At 36.0% G+C, this 20,644-nt stretch overlaps 1 protein-coding gene and 1 pseudogene across 1 annotated transcript in view; both read left to right on the top strand.

Annotated features, from left to right (window-relative positions):
- Nucleotides 1-12,443: 12,443 nt before the first annotated feature.
- Nucleotides 12,444-14,952, top strand: LOC118837681 (annotated as a pseudogene).
- A 90-nt stretch (nt 14,953-15,042) lies between these two features.
- LOC118837678 (60S ribosomal protein L12-like) overlaps nt 15,043-20,644 on the top strand; it is an 82,941-nt gene continuing 77,339 nt past the window's right edge. Inside the window, exons 1-2 of the mRNA XM_036744706.1 lie at nt 15,043-15,057; nt 16,771-16,913. Of these exons, the coding sequence (XP_036600601.1) occupies nt 15,043-15,057; nt 16,771-16,913 (158 nt within the window). The remainder of the gene's footprint in view (nt 15,058-16,770; nt 16,914-20,644) is intronic.

Raw genomic sequence — 20,644 nt, 5'->3', positions numbered from 1 at the left:
CCTTTATCTTCCAAAATATCAAACGCCAGTCTCTTTTCTCCATTAATGTGAGGACTGCTCAATTTTGTGTGACCTTGACTGTGGCTCTACAAAATTTAAATGATTTTTTCTGGAAGCTTGTAATATTTTCTCCTTTATTTAAGAGTTCTAGAATTTGGCTACAACATTGCCGGAGCTTTCATTTTGGGATCGCCATTAAGAGATGATTAGATGATTCTTTCAATTTCTATTTTACTTTCTGATTCTAAGATATTGAAGCATTTTGAAAATGTGTGCCTCTTTTACCATTTAAACAATTCCATTTCTCTTAAGGTGTTATTTTTCTTAATGTATTTTTTCTAAGATGTAAAATGTCTTTTCATAATTATCTTGCATCTTTCATATTTTTTTCCAATTTTTCTTTTACCATGTATCTCTTTCATTTGCTCTCCTAAAAATTATTGGCTTGCGTCCATTTTGAATTTTTTAGCTTCAGTCCAATTTGACTATTTTCAGGTTTTGCTTACAGGTGTTTTCATATTTTTGTCCTCTTCTAAGTTTGTTTATAAATGTTCTCTGTCACTCATAGTAAATTTTTATGGTCAGGTTCTTTTGCATTGTCGTTTGCTCATTTTTTGTCTTCTTTAAAAATTTTCAACTTCAGGTTAAATGTCAAATCTGTTGACCTTGGGTTGGGGAAGCACTGTTTCAAGCTTAGGCTTTTCATGCTATTCTTTTCAGAGCTATTTTGGTGGAGAGGGGGATTCTAAGTTTTAGTGGTTCCAAGGTGGTATGATCTGGGGAAAGTTGTAGTCATCACTCTGCTAGTCTATACTCTCATTTTTAGGAATGCTCCACTGCTCCACTACAGCCACAAATTATTCTCTGTGCCCTAGAAATGTGACCCAGAGCTGCATATTGGTAATTGAGTTGCCAAAACGTTCTCAGTCCTGTCCCCAGTGCCAATTCAAGGTCCCTTCTAATCTTTTTTCTGACCACTTGTCAAATTCCCTTACCATCTCCAGACTGAGAGGTTCTGCAGCTGCTGCTGCTGGCAAAGCTACCTCCAAGGTCAATCACGGGTATTGCTGCCAAGTATGTTATAAACCAACCTCTACCCAGGTATCACAGAGCAGACCTTCTGATCTCCTATGTTGTTGTAAGTTGGAAAAAAAAGTCTTCTTATCTTTCAACAAAGTGAACCAATAATATTAATGGCCTGAGCTCATAAAAATTCCTCTCAGGATTATTTGGAACTACCAAAAATAATGAATACACCAATGTGAAAAACTACTAGTCTGCTTTCATTAAAAATACATCATATAAGGTAAAATAAATTTAATGGAAAACCAATGGTTTTTTACATCATGCCAAGAAAGTTTTAAATCTAATAAAATGTCTAAAGTTGTGAAGGATTGGACATAAAGCAGATGGCTATGTGAAAAGTTAGAGCATTATTTCAGTAATCTGCAGGGACTACCTTTTTTCAAGTATCCACTCTATGACTTTCATCTTGCTCAACAGCTGTGATTCTGTATTAGTACAACTTGATACTAAAAGATAGAATGATCTAAGATTACTGGGTTGCTCTTTCTGAAGCTTATGATATTTCAAATAAGAAAAGATAGCTCTTTTATTATTGGAACAGACTGGCAAATGGATTCTTCATAACACTAATCTTTTGTTTGGATAGTTCCAAGTACCCAATTATTTTTTGCTTCATGTGGAATTGAAAATCACAGTCTATATATTGGAGGAGGTAAAGATACAAATTAACAGTGAGTAATGAATGCATCTCATGAATGTTAACAGTTTTCCTCTGCCAAAATGATAGTAAGATTATCAGTATACCAAAACCAACACAGTCCAAGTTAGAATCATTAGTTAACTAGCCATTTCAGAGAGAGAGAAAGAAAATTGGTCATAGCTCTGAAGGAGACCTTAAAAAATCCCTAGTCACTCACCTTTAATCTCTGAAGCTAGGCAGGCAAAGGCAAATCTAGGGGAGTAAATTTTTCTTTGATATCCCTGGCTAACTTTTTTTTTTTTAATTCTTTCTTCCTTAGTGGAGTCCCTTAACTTGACTACTTCTATCTTCCTTTGGCTCCAAAAATTCAAACTGTGAAAATAATTGTAAAGTCAATATTGCAACTCTTGGAGGATTTGCATTTCAAAGTTGAATGAAAGCTTTGATTTTGTTAAAAAGAACTTTCAATGTATTAAATGAAGAATGTTCTTTTGGAATTAGTGCTCTTTTTCTATGGCTTGGTATTCATATCATATATTCTTCTATCTGTGCTGCTTGTTTGTTTTTCACTTCTATCTAAATTTAAGATTATATTGCAAGTATTGGTGATTGCTGGAAGTCTGGCCTAAGGGGGGAAAAAGAGTCTTTATGCTCTCTATTCATGAGTGTGTCTGGCCTCAAGACACCACAATATTACAGAAATATGTGGATTTCTCCTACTTATATAATGACAAAGGGATTCCATAATTTTTTTATTTCCTTCACATATTATTCAATGGCTTTTGTGGATGCTATGCCACTTATTTTACTTGCCTATGAAGCTTATGTCAATATGCAAAACTCTGGTTTCTTAATTATCCATGTTAATAGCAAATTCTGACAAGGAATATAGAAGATATGAGAGAGGCAGAGCACTGAGTAGTTCACACTAAAATTCAGTAGACAAATATGACTTAGAATTAATAAAAAATATTTGAGATGCATTTAATATTTGCACAATTGCTTCTTTGACCCTCACTGCCTGAAGGCCAAGTAGGTTACATCATTCACCCCTCCCTCAGAGTTATAAAGTATCCTTAAAGTAGGTTGGAAATTCACTTTGCATCTACTGCTCTTGTCATGTTTCAATTCCGTGGAAATAAATGCCCCTCCCAAGGTCATTTCTTCAATTCTAAACTCACCACTAGGCTACTAATGCATGTCTTGGTTAATATAGCATCCATTAAGCCTCCTTTACCCTTTGATTGAGGGCCGGGAAGACAAAGTATAAAATTCCTTTATAGCAGAGAAGAAGGAATCTTCCTCAAATCTGTGGATAAAATGTGTAATCAAATTTGTGGACAAATTGTGATTTCATCCCTGTAGATGCAATAGGCAAGAGTGTAGGAAAGAATGTAGAAAGCACAGGAAAAGAAAGACTTCAGTCTAGCTGGTTTTAAATATTCAGCCTTTCCAGTTGAATGAGGCTACACCCACTCATGTGGTAGTGCAATAAGGAGCCTTCATGCTAGGTGATCTGGGCATGCCCCAAACAAGACCATTGGGGTATCTCCATATCAAGCAATTTGGGAATGCTCCAAAAACCCCTAAATATTGTGATATCTAGATTTGATTTTGTTGTTGTTGTTGTTCAGTCATTTTTCTCTCATGACTTACTCTTTGTGACCCCATTTGGGGTTTTCTTGTCAAAAATACTAGAGCACCTTACCATTTATTCTCCAGCTAGTTTTAAAAATAAGGAAACTGAGGCGAACAGGGTTAAAACTTGCCTAGGGTCAGAGAGCTAGTAAATATCTGAGGGTACATTTGCATTCAGGAAGATTAGTTATCCTGACTCTAGGCCCATCACTCTATCCCTTGTTCCACTTAGCTGCTTCAGATATGATAGCTGGAGTTTAAGTAATGAAGTTTCACTATGAAGAATTGGAAGCGATATTTCACACTTCCTCAGTTTATTATTTCTCAGTGTGTTAAGTGAGTAGATTGACAGAATTGGCATGTAGGTAAATAGACATTCCATTGAAATTATCCTGGAAAATGATTCTTCTCTACATATCATTCATAATTAGAGGATATATGTAGAAAGAGTCAATTAGCAGGGTTTGGAGGGGAAAATAAAATGGATTATTTCTCTTCCCAAAAAGAATTGACAAATCAATGAATCCAATAGTTGATCATGGAGACTGTGAGACTAATTGGTGCTTTCTGTTCATTTGTATTAGATATATTTAATCAGTGTCTTGGATGACAAGCTCCATGATGGAAGGTAATTGAATTATGTGTAGCATCTAGAAAAATGCCATACATACATAGGTGTTCAATAAAAAAAGTATTTACCACCATGGGATATCAGTGGGGTAGAGATATTAATATCATCACTTATATAGAGCTTCAAGGCTTATAAAGTATTTTACAAGTATTTTATCAAGTTTAATACATTCTTGTTCAATTTCCTTGAACAGAATATGGTTGATCAGAGCTATAGTTGAGGCTGGTGATTGGCCAGAAAAAAAAATGATCACTATGGATACCCATTTAAAAATGAAAAAAAATATTAATCCTGAGACTAAACTTCCCTCATATGACCCTGCATGGAATATAATCTCAAACTGAAAAATAAAAAAAGAAATTTCTCAATAGGTATATTATCAAGAGTGCCAAAGTTCTATCCTCAGCTCTTTGACAAAACAGAAAACTAGTTTTCTAAAATCAGGGATGCTGAAGAAATTGAAATATCAAAATGTAAGTTTCCAGATGGGAGGATCTATTCTTTTTGATTTTGCATCTTTAGAACCTAGCAGAACCTTTTATGTTTTATTTCAAATCCATTATTTTTTTTTCAGTATAGAAGACTTTCTCTGTGAAAACTTCTTTCATTGATGCAGATAAATAACTCGCCTATCACTTATTTTCATAGAAATATTCCTAGGATATTTAGAAGTGAAGTTACCCAGCTAGCATGTATCATGGACAAGACTTAAACTAGTATCACTAACTGAAGATTTTTCTCTATTCAACTTGTCCCATTGCCTCTCTTAGCATGTCAGAACAGATAGATTAAAAGGCTTATTGTATTGTATTGTATTGTATTAGACTAGTTAGGTGTTAGCAGATGGTACATTTGTACGCCAGAAAATTCCATACAACTCTTTGACATAAGGAATTTGATTAATCAATCTCAGAGAACCAGAATATATGTTAACCAGAAAGTTTGAGGGTTTTTTGGTTATTTTCATCTAACAAAATGAATTTTATATGGTGAATCAAGCACTAAAAATACATTTTTGAAAATCTTATACAAAAAGAATTAAAAGAGATAAAATTGGATTTGTCTTTTCCCTGACTCCTGATGTTCACACACTATGCCCAATAATCATGATTTTCTAAGCCACAAGGCTTCGGTGGCCTCATTGTGTCATTCACATATCTACTCACAAAGTGCATCTTGTCCCAGCTGGAGTGGGAGAGAAGAAAAGTACACATCTGACATTCTTCTCTGGGCATCAAGAGAACAAACCCTTTCCTTCTCTGACCCATTCTTTGATTACAACTCTTGGAAGGAGATCAATTACAAGGATATGTTTCCTCAAATTTCATGACAGAATGACATTATCAGGGTACCTTATATCCCAGGACCCATAGTTAGTGAACATAGAAGAATTCTATATTATCTTCTGCAAAACTCTTTTTGTTCCATTTACATTTTGGGTTACTGCTTTGTGACTTTTACTCTTACAAACCTATTTCCACCTTTTCTCCATCAGCTAGCTTGTAAATAATATGCCACACTGTGCATCATAAAAGTGTCCCACAAATATACAACTTAATATATGAACACATAGACATATACATATTTATGTATGTGTGTGTGTATGTGTGTGGTCATCAGTAGTATTTCGTTAAAATATTAGGATTCTGCAGGTGATCATCCTCTGAAATGCTCTTAGAAGTTCCAAGATTAGGTTGCTCTTTTGTAGATGGGAAAATGGCCCAATGATTTCCTATCTCGGAGGTCACAAATCTGTCAGGAATTCAAGTCAATGCTCATAAATACACTGCCTTACAATGCTTGGAAAATAACTGCTTTTTATTGCAATCATATAAAATATCATTGGAAGTAATAGAACATTTATTTTTGTATAACACCTCTGAAACAATAACTTTTTCTCCCAATTTGTATAGTTGTTTATCTTCCTTCAGAACTCTGTATCATGTGCAATGAGAATGTACTGTAAGCTATCTTTGAGTCAATGCTTAATCAGGGTTACAAATTGCTATTATCATTTTGAGTATTCCTATGGTACTATAATTCTCCCCCTATAAATAATATACCATGTAATGATTATTATTACTCATCATATTTTCAATTTATCTGACCTTGATAAAAACAGAAAAGTGCTTCTATTTTTAGCCCATGTTACTGACATGATATGGGATACAGGCAACATGAGTCAGATTTCATGGTCCTAATAATAGAGATTATTTTTAAAAAATAATTTCCAAAAGTGAATATAAAGCAATGAAGAGAACAAAATGAAATTTAAAATAAATAGGATCACTGTGGGATTATTTTCTATATTGTCCCATTAATTCTTCATAGACACATACAAATACCTTCTGCTATGTTCTTTAAACATTACAAGTGTACAACTGCAGCACTGGGAGTATTGGCATCAAATTCTTACAAATTGATTGTATGGTCTACTTTTCTGAGTACATATGTCCTATGTAATGTGTTTTATGCTACTCCTCTATTAATTTTTTTTGGGGGGGGCAGGGCAACTGGGGCTAAGTTACTTGCCTAAGGTCACACAGCTAGTACATGTGTCAAGTGTCTGAGGCCGGATTTGAACTCAGGTCCTCCTCACTCCAGGGCCAGTGCTCTACTCACTGTGCCCCCTAGTTGCCCCTACTTCTCTATTTAATTAATAACTGTTAATGTGCTGGAGGATTTTTTTTACCCACTACACAACTCTTTGTTTACCTTAGGATTGTCTATGCTTTGATTCTTGGCAATTTTGGGTGTTACATAAATCACAGTGATTAATATAACTAGAAAAATGCTGCCATTATTTTAATAGGTGTATCAATTTCCAAGTATTGCATATGCATATGTATACAAACATATGTAAGAAAGTACACACGTACTTTTTGGCTTTTCTATTAATCCAGAAATCTACAGTTGATCAGCAAATATGTTTTGGATTTTTTCAGTTACATCACCCATATTTGAAAAATAATGTTCACACATAAGAAAAAAAAGAAAGCTTTGTTAATATTCATATTATGATGTCATGTTTTTTGCAAAACACTTTACTTTTTAAAACATTTTTTCATATGTGATTCAATTCTGAAACAACAACCATCTTAAATCTATAGCAAGGTATCCCTGATTCATCTTTGTAGAGGAAATTAAAGAATGGAAAATATGAAAAAAAGTTAAAGGTCAAATGCCTAATTAATTTGGAACTAGAAAACAGGTTTCCCATTTATTCCAAAATGATAGATAGATAGATAGATAGATAGATAGAGATAGATATGTGGGTATGTGGGTGTGGATGTGTATTCAATAATACATATTATTGACTGAGAATGCATGGATCTTTCATCTGGATCAAATTTTTGTTGTACTGTTTATTTGCACAAATAGTGCACAAGATTAAATGTTGGATGATTGGCTTTAAGATTTAAAAAAGTCATTTTAAGTTTATATTAAAAATATAAATGAATTAAAATAAACAAGAATATTCTTTCATCACAGATTCATAATTGATTACCATTAGTCATTTTATTAAATGTCTGTGATTGCAAACGTTATTTATTTTCTGCATCTTTGTGGCTTCTATGTTAAATGAGTATTTAACATATTAGCTGACTTGCTAATGAATTGAGCAACTTACAAGAGACATACAATAATGAGAGTAGGGTGTATCTAAGACAAATTATTTTTATCTTCTCATTCTAAGATTTTTATTTCTTCTCTAATTCAATAAATATTTAATAAAATAGATTAGAGATGAATAATGTCAAACTGGTCACAGGGTAGTAGATTTCATATTTGGCATAAATATTCATAATTTCCAGTATAATGGCCACCAGAAACCATTTTATCCTATCTCTCTAGATTCAGTGTCGCTTCTGAAATACCTACTATAGAATTAGAATTTTTTTTATTCATCAGAACCTAAACAAGTCACAAAAGATTAGAAACTCCCTTAGAGGCTAAAATCTTACAGCAGTGGAACTTTTTGTAATCTTTTATAACAGTGGAATCTATGGAGAGAACCCAACATAATAATTTAGTTTCACTGCATTTGTGTGTGTGATGTATGTGTTTATATAAGTGTATGTTCATATATTTACATATGTATTTATAGTATTCAATTCATATACTTATATAATATTCAATTCAATTTACTTCATATTTAATTCTGTGTTAAGCTTATAATAGATTTGCACTATCTTTCCAATTTCATAATAGATTTGCACTCTCTAGCCTAGATATATGGCTTGGATCCACAGTTAGTCCATTCAGCTTTATAAAATTATATTTCATTTATTTTCATATCATATCATCATCTATAGATATGTTATATGCAAACATACATATTAACACACATAAAATATATCTATATATCCATGCATGTAAATATAGTAAATAAAAATATTTACATAAGTATATATATGTAAATACAGATATTTTGTATAGACAGAATTATTTGTTCCACTTTTTTCTTAACCTCACCCCCTTTTTGGATACACTTTGTCTTCTATACAGATAATTGCATTTTCTACCTCAAAGATCCAGTTGTTCTAAAGATATGGAAAATGTCTTTTTTTTCCTTTCTGTGATTAAAAACATATTTTTTCTTTCATTCACTAAAGTAAAGCTGCTTCCTATATAACTGCTTTGTCATGATCCTATGGTAAAAATTCAATTTGGTTATTTTGTCAGAAACAAAATCTACCTCAAATATAGTAGGAACAAATGCTGGATTTGGATCTCATGGGCCTAGTTTAAAATTTTGCCTTCTTCCATTCAATATTGCTGGGTTTTTTGTTTTTTGTTTTTTGTTTTTTTTTACTTTTTATAGTATATTTTTAATACCATTCATACAACTCTTAACCCTAATGCAGGCCCATATCAACCTTTGAATGGATTATTGCAATGGCCTCCTAATTGGTCTCCCAGAATCCAACTTCTCTCCTTTCTTATCTATCCTCCACACATTTGCCAAATTGATATTCCTAAAGCTCAAGTCTGGCCATATCACTAATCTACTCAAGAAGTTCCTGTGGCTAACTGTTTCCTGAACTTTTACTGTTGCCCCATTGCTTATCAACCATTTTCTATATGATACAGTCCTAGTGCTCATCTTCTTTCTCCACTTGCTCCAGCTTGTCAATGTCCTTATTATAAAGAGCTGCCCAGAATCCAACAGGATATTCCAAAGAGATTCTTGTTGAGATTTAGGGGTGCTCGGGGCCACAAAATTCTGACATGCTGAGTCCTGCTCAAATGTATTCGACTCAACCCTTCTTTCGGCCTAAGAGAAAAAGTTTATTAAAGTTTCACCCTAGTGGGTAGATCCTAAAGAGTCTGAGCATCTGCGATGCTTGTGTTGACAAGCAGGCCAGATTGAATCTGAAGTAAATTGAATTGGAGCCTCAATATTGCTGCTGTGATCTTGGATAAATCACTTAACTTTTTGGATCTCAGTTTACTCAACTGTAAATATGAAGGTTGAGCTAAATGATGCCATAAGTACCTTTCAGTTCTAAGTTGATTAACTCCTGATCCTGCGCAATATCCAAAAATTAAATGCCACTTTCTCTAGGTAAGAGACCTCATTTAACAATCGTGTCCTCCATTGAAACAGCTATAACTCATCAACAGACATTAGAGTTTTCTACACACTAAATTATTCTGTACTACTGCGTTACAATGTGAGCAAGCCAGTACATTGGGAGATAAAAGTACATTATGAGAAGAAAATACAAGAACTTTTCTTTCTATTTATTTTTTATGCAAGAAGAGAAAAAAAAAACAATTCCTATTACTCATATTAATTGAAACTAACACACTCATCATTTTCCAGATGATCACATATCGTGTATGGTAAGAGAGATATCTTCAGTGAAGATTCATAGTTCTACAATAGAAAAGAGTTGACAATGGTGCCTCCACTAAATTGTTTGGTTTTAGCCTGTTGACCTAGATTATGTATGCCCAATTAGGTGGGATCACGGATTCTGTTATGTAATTTAACCAATTTGACTCTCGTAAATTCACAAGTGGCTTAAAATGATGCCACAGATGGAATATTATACTAAAAAAATTGAGACCACAAGAAAACAATAAAATGGTCTAGCTGATAATCCCTACTATGGGCTTTTCAGCCATATGATGAGATAGAAATAATAATGAACATCCTTTATCAGGTACTTTATAAAACTTAATTGAAACTAATAACTTTTGGAATCTTGTGTTGTTGGTTCCTTACTTGATAGTGGAAGAAATAAAGTTAAATAGCACTAAAAACACATTGTTCTTCCTGTGGTGGTAGAAAAGGATAGAAATAATATGGTGATGAAATGAAATGCTTGATTTTGTCAGTAAACACTGTAGTAAGACTCAAAGAAAGTATTGCTGATAATGTGAACAAAATATTAGAGCAAATTATGCAGTATAGGAGTTTTGCTATGCACTTAAATGAAAATATGGATCTATCTATGTAATCCATCAACTTTTGTTATTTGCTAGATTGTGTTTCAAAATTAAAATGTGTTAACTACTTTGTTCTAAAGAACTAAAATTAAGATGGACTAGAAAAAATATATAATCTCAACAGAAAATATCTCTAATTTAAAAAAATTGTTTTATAGAAAAATTATCTGTGTGGTCATTGGTGGAGTGGCTTCCTGACTGGAATTTTTATAAACATTCTGGAATTAGGTTACAGTGGGAATATCATATGTGAAGTGCTTTTCTAACTCTTACATTTTGGCTCACTCTCCATGAGGCATGCCACCATATCTTCCATCCAGGATTCTAAAGCACCCTGAAAAGTTTAGACCATATATTATCTTCTGTAATCTTATCATCTCAAGTTCATGCTAACTATATGTTAGAAGTCAGTGGTTAGCATTCTATTTCCATTTAACCATTAAATCAATTCACCGTGAATAGCTTTTACAATGGAATATTTACTTCAGAGAGAAAGCAAGAAAAATATTAAATATGTATATGTTTTCTCTAATACCTGAAGGGCATATTTTCCTCTAATACAATGTGGGTGGGGAATGAAGAGAGTAGGTCAAATTTAAGTGATAGTTAACATATTTGTCCCACAAAGTTTACACCCAAAGGCAATTATCTCTGTCAGATGATTCCTTGCCTTATATAAAACTTGGATGGAGTCCCAAAAGTTACTATGTGCAGCTTCAGGCCTCAATGCTGCATTATCTCTGGTACACAGACTTCAGAATTTCTTGGCAATTTCAAACACGGTCTTTCAAATTGATAAACAGAGGTTCCAATCTCCTTTATCTAAAAGAGGAATGAATGGAGAAGTCAAGAGCCAAGGCCTGTTCACAGGACCATATAAATACAAAGGGATGAAAGCCCTATGGCCTCTAACCTTACAACATTTTCCCAGAAGACTGTGATAAAAGGGGTCACAGCAGACCAGAATTGATGTAAGAATGGACAAAAGAGATAAACTCAGTGTGACAGGCCTCTGTGAATGTCTCCACAGTCAATCAGAAAGTCTCTTCTTCATCAAGCATTCATCTGATCAGAACCAGTTACAGAGCATCTACATATACCCTACAATCTGTCTAAGGTACTTCTTTTAGCTCATCTTGAATTTTTCAGAAGCCAACTGGTACCCTCTTCACATGGAGAGATCCAATCTGAGACAGTTTGAATAGAATAGGATCCCTACAATTTCATTCCATTATGCAGATGTAAGTCATTGCAACAAAGTCTTAGGAATAAGTAGACTGAAGAATACAGAAGGTAAGAAATGTGGTCAAATTTACACAAAACACTAACAACCAAGACCTCTAAAAGTCAAAATCTTTATGAGACTTAAAAACAAGCTGAGGGAATAACCATTAAAATATTTTGTTCAAAATAGACATATTTTGGTTATATTTTGGCAAAGAACATAAAAGAGTTGACAGATTTGAAAACGAATTGCATATTTATCTTTTATAAAAATGTAAGTGTTTCATATTTGCTACTTTTCTGTGATAAGGAAAAATCGTTAGTACTATGCTACCTAGTTGATGTTTTGGGAAAAATTTTTAACAATGTAAGACAAAAGCCTACATTTTGAAAGAAGCTGTTCCTATGAAGAAACATTAGGTGGGGGAGAAGGAATGTTTGAAATGTTTCTCTTCCTATGTGATTTTGTAGCTGAAAGTGATGTGGTATTTAAAAAGTTCACACATACAAGCACTTAAAAACAAACTAAATTTGGGAGCAGGGGTCATGGGTACTTCCCAGTCTGTGAGGCTGGGCTGCTTGTGGAGCCCCTAGGGCTGCCTGGGGTCTCCACCTCCACCAAGCGGGTGTGCAGGAGATAGACGAGGAGCTGATCTCTGCACAAGGGCTGCAGAGAGAGCAGGTCTTAGCGCCGCCCACTGCCCCCTGGCAGGCCGCCACAGCAGTCGGAGCTGCCTAGCCCCTTGAAGTGAGCCCGGAACACTGATGGCAGCATGCTTCCTGGCTCAGGCCCTAGCCACCAAGTGGGATGAAAGACCCTCACCAATTAAAAAAACTAAATTCCAATAAGGAGCCATCTCAGGGTGGGAACATAAATAAAATGTTATTCAATTCTCGGGAAAATAGGGCATCCTCTGCCAGAACAGATCTAGCAAGGAAGGTCAAGTACAAAGGGCAAAGCACAGATAATTATACTTAATGCAAGAGAATTCCTGCCCACCTCTGACACTTCTCACCATTGACCGAGAGGCAGGCTTACAATCTGAGCATGAAAAAATCGACAAAGAACCAGGAAATCAAGGCAAGTTAATCAAGTTAATGATTACAACTGAGGTGAGGTCTATAAATCTAAAGAAGGAGAATAAGATAAGGGGAGGCGGGAGAGCCTCTCCATTCTTCTACAGTACTTTTACAGTAAAGGCAAGCAGATCACAGTGACACTATTCTTACTTAGCAAATATTTAAACCAGAACCAGAAGAAAGGACAAAAAGTCTCAGAGTAAAAAAAAAAAAAAGAAAGAAAGAAAGAAACCTTCCTAGAGGCTGAGCAATCAGGCTCTCACGGCCTCAGAATTTTCCACTTCCCTATTTCTTGATTTTTTAAACATTTCTAAGTATAGATATGAACTGATATAGATATATATTTATACATATATATGTATGTGTGTATATATATATATGTATATATATATATATATGTATGTATGTATGTATGTATGTATTCCCTGCGAAGTCTTCACGTTTTACTTTCTCACTACCTCACACACTGCCATATCTCTCAGCACAAGCCTGTCTTGGTGACCAGTGGCGGCCCTCAGCAGCCACAGCTTGGCTACTCTGCAACTTCTGAGGACTGGGCCAATGTACAGTAGTTCATTTTCATCCGATTTGTTCCATCAAAGCCCAGTCAGCTTCAAATGGTGCCAATGAAAATTCCCACAACAAGGTTTGGGTGTTGTTTCAACAATCCAGCTATCAGCTGCTGTGGGGGTGAAAAACCAATGCAAGTCCAACAACAAGAACACTGCCAGAATAGGTTCTTTTGATCTGCTTTAGTAAGAAAAGCAACATTAAGGGGTTACCGATCTTACTTCAATCCAACATACAAACATCATTCGCTTAGTTGAGGGGAAAAAGCCAGAACCCTGAATTTCATAGCAAATACAAACAAATTACAAACATCAACAGGCAGACCAAATACAATTCATAGTTACCAACATCTAAGTTCAGCCCAGGAGCTCATAACAAGGGCTGGCCCAGAGGTATGCATGCCACCAAAGCTGTGGGTAAGAGCTCTGAAAAAGAGAAAGCCAAATCCTGGTTTTATATCATTTTCAAGGTCAAGGATGAGTCACACATGCGACTCACCCACGTGACCTAAAATCATCACAAAGAGGTGACTTAAACCCATGTGATCTAAAAGCCTTTGATGTCCCAAACATGTCACTCAAACTCATGTGTAAACTAGGCTCTCCCCTGAAGCAAGGAGGTCACCAAGGACTCCCAATCTAATCAAGGATACAAAGGCCAAACTTTTCAAGGGCACTTGGTTGAACTGAGTGCTAAGAGCCCATTTTGTCTGCCAACACAGATGTCACCTTATCCAGGTTCAAAAGTTGAATGTAGGTACCCAGTGAGAAAGTGGGCTGGCTTGTTGAGTGGCAGGAGTATAATCCCATGGAATATACTGTAACAGTCTTTATCTGGGCTGGACCAATGTGGGCAGATCCACAGATACATGAAAAAGATTTTTCTCTGAAGTTTAGCAAAGAGGATGGACATGTTGAATGAGAGAGCCAGAATAGCTTGTATGAGATTGAAAGTAGGACAAAGACTGATTGGCCTGGGAATTTTGGGTGGCACCCAAACCATTCTGCAGATCCTATCATTACTCCATAGAAAAGGGACAGCAGAGGAAAAAAAGTCATTCACTCTCATTCTGGGAAAATTATCTTACAGTTTGTAGCAATCAAAAGGAAAGACTGTGGAGAATGTGTAATACCTGGGGCAGGGAGGTGAAGGATGGTGCATCTAGGAGAGAAAATCAATACCTTAAGAGGAGAACTTTGTGAAGAAGCTATGAATTTCTTACAGAAATCCAGTCTGGAGAAGCAAGAGATGGAGGGGCAATTACACAAGCTCCTCAGCCAAGAAGATTTAAAGGTTTATAAGGCATATGTGGATGATCCTTGAAACACTGATAATGCATGGGTGGAAACAGAAGCTGTGAACTATGGTGATGAAACAGATGAGATAATGGAAAATTTTGCTCTGGGAGAAAGAGATGATGCTGGGAAAGTGAAATGGGTGGAAATCAGTGACAAGCTCAAGCTTTATGAGTCATTCCCAGTTCATCAAACTTGTATCTGAGAAGCAAAGAGCTCATTGGAGTGAGGACTCAGGCCTAGGATGCCATGGAAGATGGCTGAAGAATCTCCATATATATTTCAAGTCTTCAAATGAACAGTGGTGGAGGGCACAGAACTCAAATTAGAGAGGGCAGGTCACTTGTCTGTATGGTTATTTTATTCAGAATTTGTATTTGAATGGTTTTTGACCTAGGTATAATAGAAAATAGAGTTGAATGATTACAAAGAAGGTGAGTTTTCTAGCTAGGAGAAGAGGAATATAAAATGTAGTCTTCTGTACATGTTATATTTTGCCATGACTTAAAACAAATTAAATCACTGCTGCTTTTTGAAGACTTACAGAAATAAAGACATGACTGACTGAAAAAAAATAAACTAAATTTTCTAACCTTATTAAGGAACAGGTTTAGTGGGTTTTGATGTCATTTAAAAACCATGCAACACCATCACTCAATAAACATTTATTAAGTGCCATATATGTGCCAGTCACTGTGCTAAGCCCTGGGGATACAAAGAAATTCAAAATAGAGTCCTTGAGGTAAGGGAGGTCACATATTATTTGGTTATAAAATGTGCATACTATTTATGAACAAACTATATACAGGATAACTTTAAATATACAATAGAGGGAAAGCATTTGAATTAAGGGGGATAAAGAAAGCCTTCCTATAAAAGGTGGGATTTTGACTTGGACTTAAAAAAACCAGGGAAGGAAGTAGGGAGACATGATGAGGGAATGAATACATTACAGATATGGAGGAACAGGCAGTAAATGTCGAGATTTGGGAAGTGATGTGTTTTCTTTGAAAAAAATACCATATTTTGCCACATAATCATTGCAGATTTTATGTCAAATTTCTTTTCAAAAAAGTGGGCTACAACCATTAGGTGAAGTTTTTAAACATTGTACTGGTATTACTTTAAAATGACTTATTCCTAACTGTGTTTGGTGCAAGATTAGGATGCGTGGAGTATTCATGAATACATGTAAAAATTAAATACTCACAATGTGCATGTGCTGAGAAATCTAGGCTTGAGACTTGCAATGCATGAGAGATAAATGCATATCCATATGCCACTGGTGAGTACATTGCTGCTCTGTTTACCTTTTAAGTGGCATGATGACCAGAATTATACCATGCAATGATTATGTGATGAAAGGTTACAAACCAATTTTTGGACTTGAAAAACGGAGTGCGACAATTATGCAGTGTTGATGACTATGCGGTGAAAAATGGGAGCAAGGAGGCCAGTGCTGCTAAATCAAAGACTATTTAATGGACATAATGTGGTGTGAAAAGAAAAGTAGGGGGTGGAATAGATTGTGAAGAGCTGTGAACACCAAACAGAAAATTTTATGCTATATTATGGAGGTGATAGTGAACCAATGAAATTTATTATGTAGTAAGATGTCATACTAAGACTTACGTTTTAGGAAGATCATTTTGACAATTAAGTGAAGGATGTATTGGCATGGGAAACCTTATGACAGAAGTCCAAGCAGTAGGCTTTTGCAATAGCCCAACTGTGATTTGATAAAGCCCTGAAAAGGAGTGCTGGCAGTATCAGGACAGAGAAGGAAGCATAGGGGAGTTATATTACAAAGAGAAAATCCACAGGTTATGCCAACATATTTGATATGGGGAATGAGAGACAGTGAATTGTCAAAGATGATACCATAGAACTTGGGTTTATGAATAATCTGGTTTACATATGCTTCACTGGAGGAGGAAAAATTTTCACAAAATTTGTCTTGCAGGACAAACAAAAATTCGCAGGATGAACATCGTGTTTGGACTTGAATGGCTCATGAGGGGATGACACTCAATGAGGGCAATGTTTCTTTTTCTTCTGTTTTTTTTTTGGCTTTCATATGTCAAACAAAGGAATCTCAAGTTGGTATACTGCCTAATGGACTAATTTGGGTTTGACCCTTCTTGAAGGAATTGGAAGTGGATGCTGAAGACATTCAAGAGATGGTGGAGGAACATAGCCAGGAGCTGAATACAGGGGACCTGATGAATCTGCATGAGGAGCAACAGAGAGAGGTAGTGGAGGATATCTCATCTGAGGAGGAGGTTGATAGGTCAGAGGAATCCCTCATGTCCAGTGAGAGAAGGGAGGTTTATCAGATGTGGGGAAAAAGTGCAAAATTTTGCTGAAAAACATCACCCAAATAAGTCTGTAGCAATGAGAGCCATGAATATTTTTAATGACAATGCAATGTCATATTTCCCTGACATTCTGAAAAAAATTTCAAAAACAGCGTCATTAGATAGATTCCTGGTCAGAACCAAATGTAAAGGAAAAAATCGATGACTCAAAACATGAAAGTGATTAAAAAAAATTTAAAAAAATTGAATGCAGTAGAGATAGTCTTACTTTTAGTGAAAGTTGCACGAGGCAACAATCTTGATGTTGCAATCCCTGATGTTCTTTTGGAAGGGGAGTCTACTTCCAAGCAATAAACCTTCCTCTTCCTCCCTCTGATTTCCCACACTCCAGCCACGCATCCTCTCAAAGGTAAAGAGCCAGTTTATTTGTTTTATTTTCTATTTTTTTATTTATTTAATATTTTTAGCTTTCAGCATTGATTTTCACAAGAGTTTAAATTACAAATCTTATCCCCATTTCTACCCTCCCACACACTCCAAGATGGCATATATTCTGATTGCCCCATTCCCCAGTCAGCCATCTCTTCTGTGACCCCAGTCCCCCCATCCTCTTTTCCCTTACTTTCTTGTGCGGCAAGATAGATTTCTATGTCCCATTGCCTGTATATCTTATTTCCTAGTTGCATAAAAAAAAACTTTTTTTAAAGGGTTAACAATCTCAGTTTAATTAAACATACTTCTTTTTCTTCTCTCTTTTTATTTAATATATTTCATTTTCAGCATTGATTTTCACAAGAGTTTGAAATACAAATTTTCTCCCCATTTCTACCCTCCCCCCTCACTCCAAGATGGCATATATTCTGGTTGCCCTGTTCCCCAGTCACCCCTCCCTTCTATCACTCCACTACCCTCCCATCCCCATTCCCTTTCTTTTCTTGTAGGACAAGACAAATTTCTATGCCCCATTGCCTGTGTTTCTTATTTTCTAATTGCATGCAAAAACTTTTTTTTTTGTTTTTGAACATCTGTTTTTAAAACTTTGAGTTCCAAACTCTCTCCCCTCTTCCCTTACCACCCACCCTCCCTAAGAAGTCAAGCAATTCAACATAGGCCACATGCGTATCATTATGTACCCTTCCACAATACTCATGTTGTGAAAGACTATGTTTTGCTCCTTCCTAACCTATCCCCCTTTATTAAATTTTCTCCCTTGACCCTGTCCCCTTTCAAAAGTGTTTCTTTCTGACTACCTCCACCCCCATCTGCCCTCCCTTCTATCGTCCCAACTTTTTTTATCTTCTTCCTCTTTTTTCCTGTGGGGTAAGATACCCAAATGAGTATGTATTCCCTCTTCAGGTCAAATCTAATGACAGCAAGATTCACTCATTCCCCCTCACCTACCTTCTTTTCTCTTCCTACAGAACTGCTTTTTCTTGCCACTTTTATATGAGACAATTTACCCCACTCTATCTCTCTTTATCATCCTGTCTCAATATATTCCTCTCTCATCCCTTAATTTGATTTTATTTCTTTTAGATATCTTCCCTTCATCTTCACCTCACCCTGTGCCTGCTCTGTCTCTCTCTCTCTGTCTCTCTCTCTCCATATATATATATATATATATATATATATATATATATATATATATATATATATATATATATATGTACACACACATATATACATACATACACACTCACATATACATATATACACATAAACATATATATATATATATATGCATATTCCCTTCAGCTACCCTAATACTAAGGTGTCATGAATCATACACATCATCTTTCCATGTAGGAATGTAAACAAAACAGTTCAACTTTAGTAAGTCGCTTGCAATTTATTTTTCTTGTTCTTTTTCTTGATTACCTTTTCATGCTTCTCTTGATTCTTGTGTTTGAAAGTCACATTTTCTATTCAGATCTGGTCTTTTCACTGAAAAAGCTTCAAAGTCCTCTATTTTATTGAAAATCTATATTTTGCCTTGGAGCATGATACTCAGTTTTGCTGGGTAGATGATTCTTGGCTTTAATCCTAGCTCCATTGACCTCTGGTATATCATATTCCAAGCCCTTAGATATCTTAATGTAGAAGCTGCTAGATCTTAGGTTATCCTGACTGTTATTCCACAATACTCAAATTGTTTCTTTCTGGGTGCTTGCAGTATTTTCTCCTTGATCTGAGAACTCTGGAATTTGGTGACAATATTCCTAGGAGATTTCATTTTGGGATCTATTTGAGGAGGTGATCTGTGGATTCTTTCAATTTCTATTTTGCCTTGTGGCTCTAGAATCTCAGGGCAGTTCTCCTTGATAATTTCTTGAAAGATGAAATCTAGGCTCTTTTTTTGATCATGGCTTTCAGGTAGTCCAATAATTTTTAAATCATCTCTCCTGGATCTATTTTCCAGGTCAGTGGTTTTTCAAATGAGATATTTGACATTGTCTTCCATTTTTTCATTCCTTTGGCTCTGTTTTATAATATCTTGATTTCTCATCAAGTCACTAGCTTCCACTTGCTCCAATTTCATTTTGAAGGTAGTATTTTCTTTAGTGCTCTTTTGGACCTCCTTTTCCATTACTGCAACTCTGCCTTTCAAGCATTCTTCTCCTCATTGGCTTTTTGGAGCTCTTTTGCCATTTGAGTTAGTCTATTTTTAAGGTGTTGCTTTCTTCAGTATATTTTTCAGTATTTTTGGAGTCTCCTTTAGCAAGTCAGTGACTTGTTTTTCGTGGTTTATTGCATCCTTCTCATTTCTCTTTCCAATTTTTCCTCTACTTCTCTGACTTGCTTCTCCAAAACATTTTTGGGCTCTTCCATGGCCTGAGATCAGTTCATGTTTTTCTTGGAGGCTTATGTTGTAGGCTCTTTGACTTTGTTGACTTGTTCTGGCTGTATGTTTTGGTCTTCTTTGTCACCAAAGAAAGATTACAAAGTCTGAGACTGAATCTGGGTGCATTTTCACTGCTTGGCCATATTCCCAGCCAACTAACTTGACCTTTGAGTTTTTCAGGAGGGTATGACTGCTTGTAGAGTACAATGTTCCAAGCTTTGGGGGGTGCACCTGCTCTGCCACACCAGTACTCCTCCTTTTCCAAGAACCCCCATCCTGGACTAGATTTAGATCTTCAGCAGGCTCTTCACTCCTACTCTGATGTGACACTTAATTCCTCCCACCAGGTGGGCCTGGGGCCAGAAGCAACTGCAGCTGTAGTTCTGTAGCTGCCCCACCTCCACCACCCCGGGGGCGGTGGACAAACGGTGAGCTCCTTTTTTCACTCTGTCCCCAGCAGCTTTTCCCAATAACCTTCTCTGCTGTCTTTGGTGTTTGTCTGTTGAGAAGTCTGGTAACTTCTGTACCTCAATGATTCAGGGCGCTAGGGCATGCTCCGCCTGGCTCCTGGTCTGGTTGATTCTCCCCACCCATGCTGGGCTCTGCTCCACTCTGCTCCCAGCTCCCTGCAGGATAGACCTCACCCAGCAACCATGCAGGCTGTCCTGGGCTGGTGCCCTGCTTCCCTCTGCTATTTTTTGGGTTCTGTAGTTCTAGAATTGGTTCAGAGCCATTTTTATAGGTTTTTGGAGGAACTTGGCGGGGAGTTCATGCTAGTCCCTGCTTTCCAGGTGCTATTTTGGCTCTTCCCCCTCAAAAACTTTTTTTTAATATGTGCTTTTAAAACTTTGAGGTTCTAGA

This window comes from Trichosurus vulpecula, chromosome 1, assembly GCF_011100635.1.
Source record: "Trichosurus vulpecula isolate mTriVul1 chromosome 1, mTriVul1.pri, whole genome shotgun sequence".
NCBI lineage: Eukaryota > Metazoa > Chordata > Mammalia > Diprotodontia > Phalangeridae > Trichosurus > Trichosurus vulpecula.
The sequence above is the reverse complement of the archived record's forward strand: the minus strand, read 5'-3'. Positions and strand labels throughout refer to the sequence as shown.